At 41.0% G+C, this 16,270-nt stretch overlaps 1 protein-coding gene across 1 annotated transcript; it reads left to right on the top strand.

Annotated features, from left to right (window-relative positions):
• The first annotated feature begins 1,298 nt into the window (after positions 1-1,298).
• Positions 1,299-7,334, top strand: LOC139212118 (leucine-rich repeat and fibronectin type-III domain-containing protein 2). Its single transcript, XM_070842587.1, has 2 exons — positions 1,299-2,680; positions 6,344-7,334. The coding sequence occupies exons 1-2, from the start codon at positions 1,305-1,307 to the stop codon at positions 7,332-7,334; spliced, it is 2,367 nt and encodes a 788-aa protein (XP_070698688.1). The 5' UTR covers positions 1,299-1,304.
• The last annotated feature ends 8,936 nt before the right edge of the window (positions 7,335-16,270 follow it).

Genomic DNA, 16,270 nt, shown 5'->3' with positions numbered 1-16,270 from the left:
AGTCCAGATGCAGTGGCACTTCATGATATAATTACAAATTGGTATCGAAAAAGAGAGGGGTTATTTATGTGCATTGCCTCTTGTAATTATGAGTTACTGACTCTACATACGAGTAGGGTTACAGGGTAGTCAAAGATAAGGAATCCTCGTTCAACATCTCACACACTTATGTATGATAATGACTGATAGCAAATGATGTAGTTAACATAAAATCATTATAACTGCCCCTCCTCATGGTCCTTCTGAGAACCATGGGGATGGACTACAGGGCAGAGTTTTCCAATAATGAATGTTACTGGTGGCAAAAAAAGTTGATTGAAATTGATTTTTTAGGTTTTACGTGTATTAGGAATTAATGATACGAATGTCTTGGGGAATTAAAAGCTTGTTGGATGAAGCCAAGTGTGGCCATCCATTCAGCAGAGTCAGCCAGGTGTGAGGGCTGTTAAGACGTTCATAGATGCGTGCTGATTTCGTCAGCCAACTCTAACGAGTCTAACACCTGCGGCTTGTGGAACATTTTTTTCCACACCATTATCTTTTGCCAAAATGGTGCACACATTATAGGGAAAGGGAGCAAATAAGACAAAAGGATAGACATACACAGAGCTACAGACAGAGGAAGACGCTGTCGCTTAGCATACAGACCAGAATTTTAATCCTTTTTCACATTTACATAAGCAAGATGATGCAGCATTCCAATGAAGAAGTCATCTATTGCTTACTGCATATACATTTGTGTGCCCTACACTTGAACTAGTTTCCACTGCGTGCATAACACTGTATCTGTAATGACAGCTTACTGTATAAGCATGTGCGTCATTAAAAATAGCTTCTTAGCGCTGTTTAATCCAGGGCTTCATTCAGAGAATCCTCATGTGATTTCTCACACCTTCTTTGCATTGCAAAAGACATGCATATGAATGTTATAATGGGGAATATTAATGTGAAAAAATCCTCAAGGATAAGGATAATCAGACCAGCTCATCAAGAGAGCAATTTTTGCCTCCATGGTCTGAAGACCATGATGGAATTTTATGTGACCTGTATTAATGGACACTACTACACACACACATACACACAACTGCAGCTGTTGTTTTGTGGAGTATGTGAAACTTTCTTTACTTTAATGTTTGAAATTTTTAATGTTGTAATGATTGAATTTAGACCTCAAACACTAAAATCATAACGCCTCTTAGTTCAACCAAAAATCTGGAAAGTGGTAATACTGTCCCGCAACTGGTTTAATTTATACTGAGCCTTGTTTTCTTTTGTTTTTGCAGGTCCCTGTCGTATGAACTAACATGGACAAAGTCGTCATCAGTCTCCTGCTTCTGGGAACCGCGGTTACAATGGTCCATGCATGTCCCAAATACTGTGTCTGCCAGAACCTCTCAGAGTCTCTGGGGACTCTGTGCCCCTCCAAAGGCCTGCTCTTCGTCCCGCCGGACATCGACCGGCGAACTGTGGAGCTTCGGCTGGGCGGCAACTTCATCCTCAAGATCACCACTCAGGACTTTGCCAACATGACAGGCCTGGTAGATCTCACGTTGTCCCGCAACACCATCAGCGCCATCCAGCCTTTCTCTTTCATCGACCTGGAGACTCTGAGATCCCTGCACCTTGACAGTAACCGGTTGACTGAGCTTGGACCGGACGACCTCCGAGGGCTGGTCAACCTGCAGCACCTGATCCTCAACAACAATCAGCTGAGTCGGATCTCCAAAGCATGCTTTGATGATTTGTTGCTGACACTGGAGGATCTGGATTTGTCTTATAACAACTTGCGCAGTGTGCCTTGGGAGGCCATCCGCAAGATGGTCAACCTCCATCAGATGAGTTTGGATCATAACCTCATCGCCTTCATTGCAGAGGGGACTTTTACAGATCTGGATAAACTGGCCCGCTTGGACCTCACCTCCAACCGTCTTCAGAAGCTCCCTCCGGACCCCATCTTTGGACGCTCCCAGAGCAGTGTAGTGATGAGCACCCCTTATGCTCCTCCACTGTCTCTAAGCTTTGGTGGAAACCCATTACACTGCAACTGCGAAGTGCTTTGGCTTCGAAGGCTGGAACGTGAGGATGATATGGAAACCTGCGCCTCTCCTGCCAGTCTAAAGGGCCGCTACTTTTGGTCTGTTCGTGAGGAGGAGTTTGTGTGTGAGCCCCCTCTGATTACGCAACACACACACAAGTTACTAGTGCTGGAAGGCCAGATGGCTAGTCTGCGCTGCAAAGCAGTTGGTGATCCAATGCCAACTGTGCACTGGGTTGCTCCTGATGACCGTTTGATTAGCAACTCCTCCCGAGCAACGGTTTATGAAAATGGCACCCTGGACATTACAATCACCACATCTAAGGATTACGGGATCTTTACTTGTATAGCTGCCAATGCTGCTGGGGAATCTACAGCCTCCATTGAGCTGTCAATCATTCAACTCCCCCACCTGAGTAATGGTACAAATCGTACCACACAGTCCAAGTCAGGACTTTCAGACATAACTAGCTCTACCAAGATCAGTAAAGGGGAGCCTAAAGCACTGCCAGAGAAGGTGGTGTCTGTATCAGAAGTGACCGCTGTATCTGCTTTGGTCAAGTGGACTGTTAGCAAATCAACTCCAAAGGTCAAAATGTATCAGCTTCAGTACAATTGTTCTGAAGATGAAGTCCTCATTTACAGGTAAGAATGATTAATGAAAATCAATTAAATCCAAATAGGAGTAGAGACCTTTCTGGTCAAAGTGGTAAATTAAGCCTGAGTTATAATCTTTAACTTCACAATACTCGCTGCTCAGCTTCTCGAGTCGATTGCTAATTGTTTGCTGGATGAATACTTGAGCCACTCAATTTCTTTAGTTTTACTCAGAGATCAGCATTCATTTTTTCTTAATCCTTCTTGAGATTTGTCTTTTTTCCATAAATTGACAATCGCTTTCACCAACAGAATGAACATCGAGTGCACTTTTTTAAGAAATGTGAAACCCAAAGTGAAATCCTTGCCCTGAAACCATTAATTAGAAATCCAACAAGAGAAAGGATTATAGACCCTCATTTTAATGTATCCTTCCTAAGCTGCTCAAGTCCATAAAGTGTAAGCTTGGAGACTGCAGCTGGAGATCTGTAGGCTCTGTGAAAATCAATTTCCCATGTCAAATGAGACAGTGAAAGTAGTGACATTCAACCAAGATAATTGAGCTGGAAATACAGAAAAGAGCCTCGCCGTTTAACATTAAATCAATTTGGGGAGGAAAAAAGACCAAATATACTGGATGCTGTAAGAACAAACAGATCCATATTTGAGTCCTGGATGTGAGTCTGTGTGATACATTTTATCTGGCAGGTCTTAAACATTTTCAGGTCTTTGCCATATACAATACAAAATATCAGACTCTTGAGTTCACCTTTACCGTTGGCTCCTGTGGCTTAGTGCACTTAAACACAGCCACAAAGTCAGAGATCGACTACCTTTAGTAGGGTAAAGATCGTATTTAAGGAATCAGAATGGTGTGAAATGTGTGGCCTGTTGAGGATAGCAGCTACAGCTGTTTTGTGTCAGCTTCCTCCAACACTGACGTTGAATCCCTTTTTAGCAACCCATCATCCAATGATTTATTCTGCACCATAGTTTTACACAATTTACCTTTACTGTGCATTTCAGCATTTAATGAAAGATAATTGACAAAATATGGGAAAGCAAAAGGTCTGGTTATTAGCTGAGAATATGAGATTAGAGCTGAACACAGTATTGAAGAAAGATATTACGTTGTTCAAACACTGTGACTGCACCTCACCATCCCTGTGAATTCAATAATAAGGTGTTTATCTGATTTCCTTGCTTGCACACATTTTGCCAGGTTGTTATGCCAGAGAAAAGGAAAAAATATGAATTTTCAATATACCTTTTTTCCCTGGTGATGAAAACATTGGATGACTCATCCGCATTTTTTTAATGTGTTTGTGAATTTTCTCTAATGTCTACAAAATGGCAAACATAACACTGTTATATATGCTTGATAAACTGCATTCGTTTTTCCCCTCATTCGCTGATTTGCAGCTGCTAAATTATTTCCCTGAAAAGAGATTATTTTAATGGCCTTCCTGACATTGTTATCAGTCAAAAATCATTACTATCATCACAACAACATGTACATTTGATTGTCTCGATAGCTAGTTTGAGACATTAAAAACATGCACACTTTCCATCCCTATTATTATATTGTTTTGTTATTTTCTCAATTGGTTAATAGCCTTAGAATAGCCTTTATCCTTAGTATAGCGATCAATGATTGTGATTTTCTCAGTTTGACCTCAGTTTCCTGCTCAGCTGGTAACTATTCAGTGTGAAATATTGAGTGGCAACTTTCAAATTGCACTGGTTGTGTGATTTGATGCTTGTGTGAAGTGCTTCACTATCAGTGCAAACATATCATAAAACATATGATGCAGTTTGTGTACAGTAGAAAAATGCCCAAAAGCAATAGATTGTGCTCTTATATAATAATAGCTTTGCGTTACTTGTGTGTCAGAAGATAAATTAGGAGCTGGAAGGAAAAGAGAACAAGCACATAGAGGCCAACTACTGTTTTTGAATTAATATTGATATGACTTCATTGCCCACACATGCACACCTACTGTGCTCCTCTAGTTGGATGACACAGTTTCCCAGGGCACTGTCCGCACTCAGGCAATGGCATGATTAAAAATCAATCAGAGCCACGTGGGGGAGGAGAGAGATTTCTCTCAAACATGTGAGCCGATGCAGCTTCTTCCTAGTTATTGAAAAAGGCAATTAAGGATGAATAATGGACTGCAGCCCCACTGGTGTCTGGGGTCTATGGTGGAGGCGCTTCAGAGGGATCAAAGCTATGGATGCATGTATTCTAGAAGACAGCAAGCCAACAATAGATGCATAACTGAGGAATCCATTTATAGATAACCATACAAAAATGATTAAGAGGCTTCAAAGGCTATTTCTACCCACACTGTATACAGTATGTAACACTCATTCATTGTTACTCCAAGTTTTATAGCTTAAGTTGTGTATAAAGCAATGTAGTTCCCAGCCTTTTTCATCAGATGTACCACCATCAGATAAGCTCAAGCACCATCTGTTTTATACGTTTAACACTATTAGTTTCATAAAAGTGGGTATTGATACAATCCATTACTATCGCACAATACATAGTGATCTTAGCATTGTTGATGCTTAGGCCAGGTCTCTTTTTTCAGTAGGTTTGGTTAAGTTTGCAGTCCAACTGCTACCACTTGACATGGCTTACAAAGAATGTTTCAGCCATGTATTCATTGCCTTTAGGTTTTTGTTTGAACTTCACTCCTTGTCTATGAATCAATTGCAGATGTGCCTCTCCTGGGGGTCAAGTAACCCTGGTTGAGAATCACTAATACACAACATTTAGTAGATTACTGTTCACTGAAACTCTTCTAAAATATTCAATGTCCAATTGAAGAATAACTGATGCTTACACAACCCTGCTGCCTGCTGATACTGAAATATTCTAAGAAAAACCGACAAAGAACTCAGCATTATGAAAATTTGTATATAATATCTAGGGCAATGGGCTGTGTCTGACTTCATGAGACACGGAATTCCTTCAATGCACGGCATTTACAAATGAACCTGTGTTAAGTTTAAAATTGCAATAGCAGCATTTGTTTGACTAGTCATGCACAGCAAGAAACTGCATGTCAAGACAAACTAGATTAATTTTTGAAGGGTAAAATTTAAATATCTTAACTATATTCCTTTGCCAAGTCATGCACAAGGCACTAAAACCCTTTTCTTTTGGAAATGACACAAACGGAGGACAGATCACATAATGTCTTTGTCCAAGTGGCATAAAGAAATAAATAATTAAACAATGTCAGGGGTACTTACATCTCAGACATCTTTGAAATTAAAAGTCAGTGCTGCAGTAGGTAATTCTCTATCAAAAGCAGTGAGGCTTAGTTAATCAGTCATATTCAAACATCTGGAATAATAACAGATTGAGTTGAAACAACTTAATGCGTGTTAAATGGAATGTACAAGAAATCACATTCAGCCAAAACAATATACAAAAAATGGCCATCGCTATTGCTTCATGCATATCAAATGGGATATACTAGGCCCAATAAAGTAATATTTTTGAATTACTCTATGCATATAAATAACTACTTAGCGCGCTGCATTTCTTTGATCTGCACCAGCATAACAGATTAAGCTAGTGTTACTTTTAACACAACTTTACTTACTTTTAACAATTTCTCTAGCCTTGCCTTTAACTTCCATAGTAAGAGGTCTGTATTTTCAATAGCGTGTCTTTCTGTCTCTGTCTCTTTTCAGGATGATACCCATGACTAACAGAGCCTTCGTAGTCACAAATCTTGTCCCAGGGATGCAGTATGATCTGTGTGTCTTGGCCATCTGGGATGACACTGCCACTACTCTCACTGCCACCAACATTGTAGGCTGTGTCCAGTTCTTCACGACAGAGGACTACCCACAGTGCCAGTCTCTTCACAGTGGCTTCCTGGGTGGAACCATGATCCTCGTCATTGGTGGCATCATTGTGGCCACGCTGCTGGTGTTTATCATCATCCTCATGGTGAGGTATAAAGTGACCAATGGCATCCAGACTTATAAATTACCCACTGTGAGCAATACATACTCACAGACCAATGGGGGGTTGAACAGGTTCAACGGTGCCCCACCACAGGTCAAATCCACAGTGGTGGTCATGCGTGAGGAAATGGTAGAATTCAAGTGTGGATCTCTCCAGAGCAGCCTCTCCTCATCCTCATCCTCCTCTAACTCATTAGACAGCCAAACAGGAAGGGGGACTGGCGACCGGTACAGCATGCAGGACAGCGAATGCAGCACCCTGCCAAGCAGCAAGTTCAGAAGGCACGGGCATGGCGCAAAAGCACGGCCAAACCTCGACCACCTTTTAGGGGCCTTCACCTCATTGGAGTTGCGCGGGGTAGCGAGGGACCACCAAGGGGCATCTGGCCCCTCCAACACTTCCAACGCTATGATGACGGTGGCAACGGCACCCCCGTCCGACAAAGAACCCCTGCTTGGAAGGGCCGAGTCCACCACAATGCTGGGACGTCTCCTAGGGCTGCCCCAGGAGGGTAAGCCTAAGAGGAGCCACTCGTTTGACATGGGTCATGTTGGGGCCGAACAGTGTCGTAGCAGCCACCCTCGCAGGATCAGCAACATCTGGACTAAGCGCAGTCTGTCTGTGAACGGCATGCTGCTGCAGTATGATGACAGTGAGGATGAGAAGCCCACCTTTGAGAGCTCTGAATGGGTGATGGAAAGCACAGTTTAAGTGCAGTTTGCCCAACTGTGAGGTCCATGGCCAATCTATATCAGAAAACTAAAGGAACATGAGTGCAGAATCAAGGTTGTTCCAGAGGGAATCTGCTTTTGGGTATTGCATGAAGTTCATCCATGTGAATACTAAGTAATTATGTGAGAAAAGACACTCAAATCGATAGATTTCTGGCCTACTCTCAAATCTCTGACAGTGTCTAACTGTATTTGAAATACTGTTTCCGATTCAAAACAACATGGAATCTTGGATTGTGCGGATAGGAAAATTCCCTATCCACAGGGCACGTGAGTGTATCTCAGAGAGAAAGGGGGAGAAGAAAGATGAGAAATTCTAAGTGGATTTACTACGTGTTTATCAAAAGAACTGAATGCCAAGAGGATTTGCCGAGACTGTGGTGAACGGAGTGTGCATCACAATGTCTTGGACCCTCAGCATAAATGTGGACTACTGCAGCAGTAGAGAAAAGGACCAGAGGAGCGAATAGAAAAATTAAAACAAAGTCATTTTTATTTTCATCTGGGTTTTTCTATCATTTTTACTATTTATTATTTGAGGTTATTCATCAGCAGGTGGAGGCACAGCTCTTTAAAGAGGATATAATTGTCGGCGATCAAAACAAAAAAAAACAAAACACACAGAGAAGCTATCCCTTCACATACAGCCATTTCACACTATTTAACACTCCCATCAGTCAAATTTCAATCACAAACTGAAAACATGGCTTATTTTCAAATTACAGCGTGGTCCTATGCTCCAGATACCAGTAACACTGAACGATAACAAGCCAGCCTTGTATTTCTACCTCAGGTTATGTATCATATGAGGTTATTTATATATAAAAGGGAATTGAAATACAACAAAGCCCAAATGCACATGATGGATCACAAACAATACAAAATGCAATGTTCTGTACTTGTTTGCAAATTCTTCAAAGGATTAGTTAGTCTCTGACCAATCAAATGTTCAGCTCAGGTTGAATTCCTGCTGTGACAAAATGTCTTTCTGAATACTTTAATACTCTCCCCCATTGGTTAATGCTGGTGACAGTGGTACCTGTAGGCTGAAAGGCCATTGATGTAGACTGTTTGCCTCATAGGAGGGAGCGTTAAGGGGAGAAACTGGGAGAAATCTAACTTTAAGGGCCAAACAGCTGATAACTCTATGGAATTCTATTTCACCAGATTGCTGATGGTACTGAACCTTTGTTGGTTTATGTATTATTTGAACTGATTCATCACAGGAACCATTTATCTTTCATTCTCTCTCTTACAGAGCTGGACATTGCAGTAAGATACTTTGAAGTTGTGGCTATTCAGATTACTGCCTATGATTAACCAAGACATCCCAACTCATTTTGATGCCTTTCTCAGTATCTTGTGGGTCTCTGCTGCATTTCAAGATGTGGGGTGGTCATCATTTTTTATTATTGTTTTCTTCCCTAGATGTACTGTTCTGTATATTGGCATTTTTTTGTACAATAACTGGGTGAGAATGTAAAGGGGGGAAAATCGTGCAGTAGTACTTTTATTTTCATGTGAAGCAAACAGTGAGAAGGTGCTTTACTGTGGTGTACCAACTTGGTCATTGTTAGTTGGCTCACTGAAATGGGATTTTACATGGTACTGCAAGAGTGAATTGTAGGACTGGCTGCAAGGGTCAGTTCACTTAAATTACAAAAAGTATGTTTTCTGACGTGTCTCTGGTGGTATCTACAAATGTAGATAATCTTGGATTTATTTGCTGAGGTTTCAGATATCTTTCCTTGGTATTTCTACCTCTACCGCAATCCAGTGGGGCAGGGCACACCTTCCTTCAATACCATGAACTACTACAGTTTATTTTAAATCGATCTGTCATACTGTACAGTACACCATTATGCAGTAAATATAAAATGTCCATTATTCAGACCCTGAATGTCTCTAAAATTTAATATTTACTCCTGGTAAATATTTGCTGAAAACTACAGTGCCAAGCTGTCTTAGGAAATTATTTTTTTAAAATTTCATGTGGCCATGTGGAGAGTCACAGGCAGGGTAGAAAAGTCAGAAATTGAGAGGCTGACATTGTTGGCAAAAACAGATTTATTATTTTATTTTTTTAACAGTTTTTCCTCAATGGTTTTCCAGAAATCCCAATAATTTTAATCACAATGCCTATCAGTGTCACAATATAAAGTTACATGTACTCTACCGTGATAAAGGATCTGTTAGCTTAACAGCATAGATAGATGCCACTACAGATACATGAGAAAATATGTTTCTTATTATTTGGGTGAACTGACCCTTTAGCCTCCTTCCTCTGCTTGTGACATCATGTAACATTTTCTTCCACTCTGCTAACTAATGATACAATTTAAATGTGTACTTGACTCGACATAGTCATGATTCTCACCTGAGGTTCTAGGACAAAAACAAGAAAAAAAATGTTTGTGTGAAAACATTTTGCTACAAAAGAATATAAAATATTGATTCATTCCTATGAACCAAACTGGCTCTTCTGTGTTTTCTCTTGCAACTCCTCAGAGATACACTAATTCCATGTGCCTTGGTTTACATTACTTATCACACTTTTGGCCCTAATCTTTCTGAGCTGAAAGTAATACCTTACCGTTCCTACCGATGCAGTACAAAGCAGCCAGTGGAGCGTCCTTTCTATCTTGCTGTCTTTGTTTACTGTGGATGAGCCAAGGGTTTTCCTCCTGAGGTCCAGCTGCTGTAATCAGGCCAGTCACTGCTGACTCACCTCAGCGCTGCCCTTATTACAAATCACCGGTACATGCAGCTCCTGGCCAGAGCCCATAATAAGGCCTTAATTCATATAATCTGTCAGGAAAGGTGCTTACGGCAGCACAGAGTAAATATAATCTCCACAAGGGCCAAGTATTGCACGATAAGACAGCGATGTGCACCTGCTGAAGGCTCAGGAGGAACATGTCCGCTGGACGTTGAGTGTAGGACAGTTGTTGTTATCAGGCTGTATGCTGTCATGATACACAAGGTATTCAAATCAAGGGACACGCACTCATTGAAAAAACATATGGAGCATAAAAGTGTGTAAAGTCATCTAACAAGTAGCATCGAGGAGCAAGTGCTGCCTTCACCAATGTAGCTTTCAAAGCAGTGACTGAATCATCCTCACATCTCTCCTTGTTTGTGAAAATGAATTCTATTTGCTTTTTCTTTCAATGTCAGTCTTTTTGTGTGATTGCTGCATTGGAAGGATCAATTTAAACAGTGTGATGTTGTCTTACTTAAAAGACTGGCAACTGAATAAGTCATAAGAAAGCAGTGGGTGAGTTTTGGTGAAACTTTTAAATAATTCTTTCTGTAAACAACAACAAAAATATCCTGCTTAAGTATTGATGGCTGTTAGCATGCTAACATTTGCTGATTAATAAAGACAAAATATAGCTGAGTGAGTTTTGCAGGTATTTGGTTATACATTTTTGAGGATGGATTTGAAGGATGACACTAGATGAAAGGATAAAAGATCACTAAGGTCAGGAGGATTCATGCTATGGGCACCAGGGGTCTTTAAAACAATACATGTGAAAGACGCATACACTCTTTCCTAAAGCAAAATTTAGGATCAATTAAAAACAAACTTGACAAGAGAGTGTGCACCTCTACAGAAACTCTGACCCAGGGGGATATTACATTTTGGAGCCAGGGGAGATTGGTGACGCAGATGGTGAGGGGCTGAATTGAAGCCTGACTGTAGAAATTCAGTCAGAGAGGCATCAGTATACATTAACTTAGTATCACACATTACCTATAGTCCACTTTATCAAAAACATTCAGACCAACAGTGTTATTTTTGCTAGTGATAGTGAGCCAGAATAACTCTGTAAGCACCTTTTAATTGTAAAAGATGTACGCCAACTCAAATCTTAAATCTATTTCCACCCAATATGTCATCAATGCTATCTCACCATAACATTACCCATCCCTGGGAGGCAGAGGAGAAGGCCTGGCCGTGTGCTACTGACACTCGTGGACAGTTGTGAAGGGCACCACAGCTGTTGAAATGCTAGATGATGCCCAAATGTAGCAGGTGGCAGGATTCAGGAAAGTCTGGCTTTCCTTTACCCAATATTAAGCATGAGTATGCTGAGGCCTTTTCAGCTCATCCACGTTAATCAGGCTAGCTGATGAAATCTGTGGTAGAAGCCAAGATGTTATTCAAGACAACATCAAATAGAATTGAAAAATGTAGAATAGAGTTTCAGTAATATCTTATAACATTGGGTGTACTGTATACCGTGAATCATACCAAAGTATGATTCACGTATTTAAGGGTTTGTGTGTAAAATCGCTGCAGTAAACGTGACTGTGCTGTCAGGAGTGCACTAGAGACATCACAGTGGCTGTCACACACACCACACACACACTCTGCCATCTCCAGTCACCTAACTTGGCACATCTTCACTACATGCACATAAGGATTGTACAAACTAGCAAAGAAATAAAGCCAGTGACAGCTTTTGCACATTTTGTCATTACAGTCCATGTCATAATGCAGGATAAGTTCACCATAACAAAACGTAAGCGAGTAAACAAATTGTGTTTACCTATCACACTTCCATTTTCAAATTGTATCCCTGGGTGGGGGGGGATACCAATGATTGCTGTGATCATACTCATACTAGCGAGGTGTGAGGATGTCAGTCTGAATGCTGTATACATAAAACGCTGTGGTTACACCCGTACGTAATGCTGCATGATGGATGATGCACTGACACTGCTACGTGATTATGTGAAGAAATAAGAGGGCACGAGTGTTCATGGACCACAAGGTATCCTGGCCCGTGATGATGACTGGCTAATGAGCCAATTTAGACTCCCTAGAGAGGTGCTCCTGGATCTGTGTGCTGCACTGGGTCCAGCATTGGATAGACCAGGAACTGCACCATCCCAGTAAAACAACAAAGCACTGATCACTGTGGGGTTTCAAACAACCAGCTGTTACCGGGGGATATTAGCAGATAGGTCTGCGTTTCATACAATAAACACTACATACTGTTTATCTTTGTGCCTCAAACCTCTTGTGGGAATAATTCTGTTAAATTCTATCCTAGGTCTGAAATACCATAGCCATCCCTGAGTTCAATAATAACACCCGTTGTTTTGAATGGGATTGTTGAAATGAGTAGTCGATGCATCAAATTTCCGTACACTGTGGGAACAATGTCCACTTACCAAAATGTAACCGGCACAATTCACTGTACTCGTATTGCTGTATGAGCTCCATATGAAAACAAATTTGTTTGCATAAATCAAAAGCATGTGCGTTCAACTAACTTCTGACAAATATGGTGGCGTGATGAACTGGCTCAACACATGACTCTTCTATCCTGGCATGTCGCAGTGTAGGGAACAGCCGACAGGCAGGAACAGTGCATTATGGTAATTTAATACACGACATATTGAAGAAATTGTAACATCATTTATTATAATTTTATTATATTTTTTATTATAATTATAATTACTCTAAAATCTGCTAGTGACAGTAGCTACGCCCTCTGATGCTGGCTCCCCACCCAATTTCAAAAACTCAAATGCACAGTCTATGGGAAAGAATGGTACTGCAGGGTCAGTGGTAAAATCTTCTTTTTAAGGTTGTTGAAATTTAACACATCCTAACACTTCATTGTTTCATTTAAGTTGCTGTGACATTAATGGCACTGATTGTGTCTCTTTGTCTCTGGACTCAGCTACTTCCAGAGGCGCCATGTTCACCGGTGCTGGAGACAACACTCTACTGCTGCAGCCCCCTGGAATCTCCTCCCCGGGAACATTTACTGACTTTTAGTATAGATTCTAAGCACTGTTTCATAAATGAGTCCCCAGTCCTCAAGTACATTGCTGTGCAAATCAAGGGGATCAGCAACAGGAGATACCCCCCCGTTATGGCTATGATGATAGTGTTTGATTAGAGAGGAGAGTGGCCAAAAAAAAAAAACCTCCCAAGAAGTGCTCTTTTAATTTGATTTCCATCTCACAGGACTGGGTGATGACAGTTGGCCAGACATCATTAGTGCCGTGGGAGGAAAGGATGAAGGAGAGAGGAAGAAATACCAGGAGCAGGTGGAGGACAGCAGCACTAATGGATGGAGGACCAGCTGCATGCCAGTTTTTCCCTCAGAAAGGCCCACACAACTCTGGCATTACATGACCTAGCAGGAGATAAGCTATCAAAAAAAAGGGGTGACCAGTGGGATCAGTAGGATACCACTTGAACACAGGCAGAGGCCTGATCAACCTGGACGAGAGTGTTTGTCACAAGATCCAAAGTACCCAGTGACTCCAGTATACAACAGTGATGATGAGTCCAAGTATGTGCATCACATTATGTAGGTAAACACATCCTCTTGGCACCATGGGTATCTGTTTCATGGCAATTAATCCAATACTTGTCGAGACGTTTCACTAAGAACTAAACAAGATCAACCTCTTGGTGGCACTAAAAATCAGGAACTCCAGGGTCAGTACAAAATTGTATTCATACATTGGGTAGATGTAGAGATTTTTCATAGGAAAAATTAAACTTTGACCTGCTGGTGGCACTAGATGAAAGGTTAAGGGTCACCAAAGTAATGTGAATTCATCCTCTGATTGCCATGGATATCTACACCACCTTTCATAGCAATCCATCCAATAGTTGTTGAGATGAAAAGTCAGGAGATCCCGATTCTGACTATAAATATCTAAATAATGTACCATTGCAATCCTTCCATCTGATATTGAGATACTTCAGTCAGGACCGACGTGGACCCAACGACCATCTAGGGACATTTTTTTGTCTGACAGCGTCTAAAATTACACTATTTTCAAATCAGTCCTAAATAGAAAACATGACCACAGTCTTCTTACTTGGCATGAGACAACTGATTTGACAGGACTCTTGCACACATGCCAACACATTCAGATTCTGTGCCATCACTAGAGTGGAACTGCTGGTTTGATATTCTGTCGGCTTGGACGCAATAAAATACATATTTCTTTGTTAATGGCGGTTTGATGCATACAGAAGAAGAACAGTAGATTTGTTGGTTGACTATCATTGTTGATTTGACAGTGCTGCCTACTAACTGGGGATGTTCATTCTAATTATCTTCCGCCGCTCTTATCTCTGACCTTCACTGCCAGTGTTTTTATTCCAAAAACTACAACAAAGTTCTGTTTTTGCAGGGCAATAACCCCTTTTAGGTTTTCTGAAATACTTTGTCTGCAGTTACTTTTCTGCTGCATTTGCAGACTAGCAGCCCCGCAGTGCATCTATCCATCATCTTTCATGCCTGAACACTGCCTGCAGCGGTGTATTTTGTCTTTTTATGGAGAGAAAGCAGACCATATTGGAGGTCATGCCAAAAAGTTTGCATGAGGGGATTCTCATATTCCCCATAAAAGTGGGTGTCCATTACAGAGAGCTCTTTGAAAGAAAGCCTTATCTATGTCCGCTTCTGCAGCCTCATCATCACCACTTTCATGGGGATTCTTCATTCCCATGCTCCAATATTAATAACCTCATTATTAATAATGCCTGAGGGAAACGCTGACTGGGTGTGGGGTTTGTTTACCATCTGAAACAAAGTTGTCTGGGCGGAAAAAAGTTCTACAGAACAGGATTGCAGAGTTAAATGTGTCAGGGTTTGTTTTGTCTTGTCTCGAGTTGGTATTCTCTCACCTTGTCTTAATAAGTGTCTCATCCGCTGTCACCCTTTCTCTCTCCCTGTAACAGGCAATTAAGTGATACCTGCTGGATAGTGTAATAATGTGTCAGAATGCAATAATATGCTCCTCTGGATGGCTAGAAAATGCAATCACATCACAGATTTATTACATTAACTGTCATTTATGGTATTTCTTCATAAGGGTGTCGTATTTTTAACTGATAATGTAATTCCAATCCTGACGTAGTCATGTCTGGTATTACGAATACTGCAGTAATTTTTGTTTTAGTAATTACATTTACTGATATAGGTATATAATCAACGGTGGAAGAAGTGCTCAAACCACTTACCTTAGTAAAAGTATTAATACACAATCTAAAAAAACTGGTACAAGTAAAGCACTTTTTACTTAAAAAGTGCACTGGTGAATGTGTTTTATATTAACAACGAGGACTGTGTGTGTTAGTGAAAGATCTCACTCTTGGTGACAAAACCACAGAGAGTCATCGCTCGATTCTGCAGTTCCAACCAGCTCTACATTTTAGCATCTGTCAGGTTGTTGTTTTGGTTTAGAGCCCACAGCTGACTGTTTCCAGTAGCAGCAGGCAGCTTCTTTCAGTGGAAAAGCTCTGATTTATCGACTTGTGCAGCACCAAACAGCAGACAGACAAAGTTAGCATCTAGCTGGTAAGCATAATGAAGCAAAACGGTTGGTGAAGCTCAGAACAATGTTATATCTCCTCAAGTTTGTTATGTTTAGTTCATGTGTTTTCTGTTATTTCCTGTTTTATTGTGGTGTTCAACTTTTTTTCTCTCTCGTTTCAGGTCCCTTGACCTCCTGCCCTTGTGTGTTACAGCTCCTGTGATTGTCTGCCCCACCCTGATTGTTTCCACCTGTGCCCCCCTCCCTGGAGTATAAATCCTCTGTGTTTTCCCCTGTGCCAGATCGTTTTGCACCCTTGTGTCAAGCATTCTTGTGAGTCTAGTCAGGCTGGTATCTATTAGTACTTATTTTTTGGAAGTGTCTGATTTTTTGGTGCCTTTATTTTTTGTGTGCTTCTGGTTGTAACAAAGCAGAGGTAAAAGGAGATTGAATATTGGACTCAAAAAATGCAAAGCTTGCTAACATAAACCATGACAAGTTTATATGGTGATGATATGATGATAGTGTTGTGCTCACTGCTCGTTCTGCTGATCCCATGTGGCTAAAAAATAAAAGTACTCAAGATGCAAAATGGCCATTTTAGACAGTTATATT

The sequence above is a fragment of the Pempheris klunzingeri genome, chromosome 13 (genome assembly GCF_042242105.1).
Source record: "Pempheris klunzingeri isolate RE-2024b chromosome 13, fPemKlu1.hap1, whole genome shotgun sequence".
Classification (NCBI taxonomy): domain Eukaryota; kingdom Metazoa; phylum Chordata; class Actinopteri; order Acropomatiformes; family Pempheridae; genus Pempheris; species Pempheris klunzingeri.
Note: the sequence above shows the minus strand (reverse complement) of the source record. Positions and strands in the feature narration are given on the sequence as shown.

Coding starts and splice junctions, on each gene's coding strand:
- LOC139212118 (XM_070842587.1), top strand. CDS start 1,305: ATGGACAAAGTCGTCATCAGTCTCCTGCTTCTGGGAACCGCGGTTACA. Junction 2,681..6,343: donor GATGAAGTCCTCATTTACAG/GTAAGAATGATT, acceptor GTCTCTTTTCAG/GATGATACCCATGACTAACA.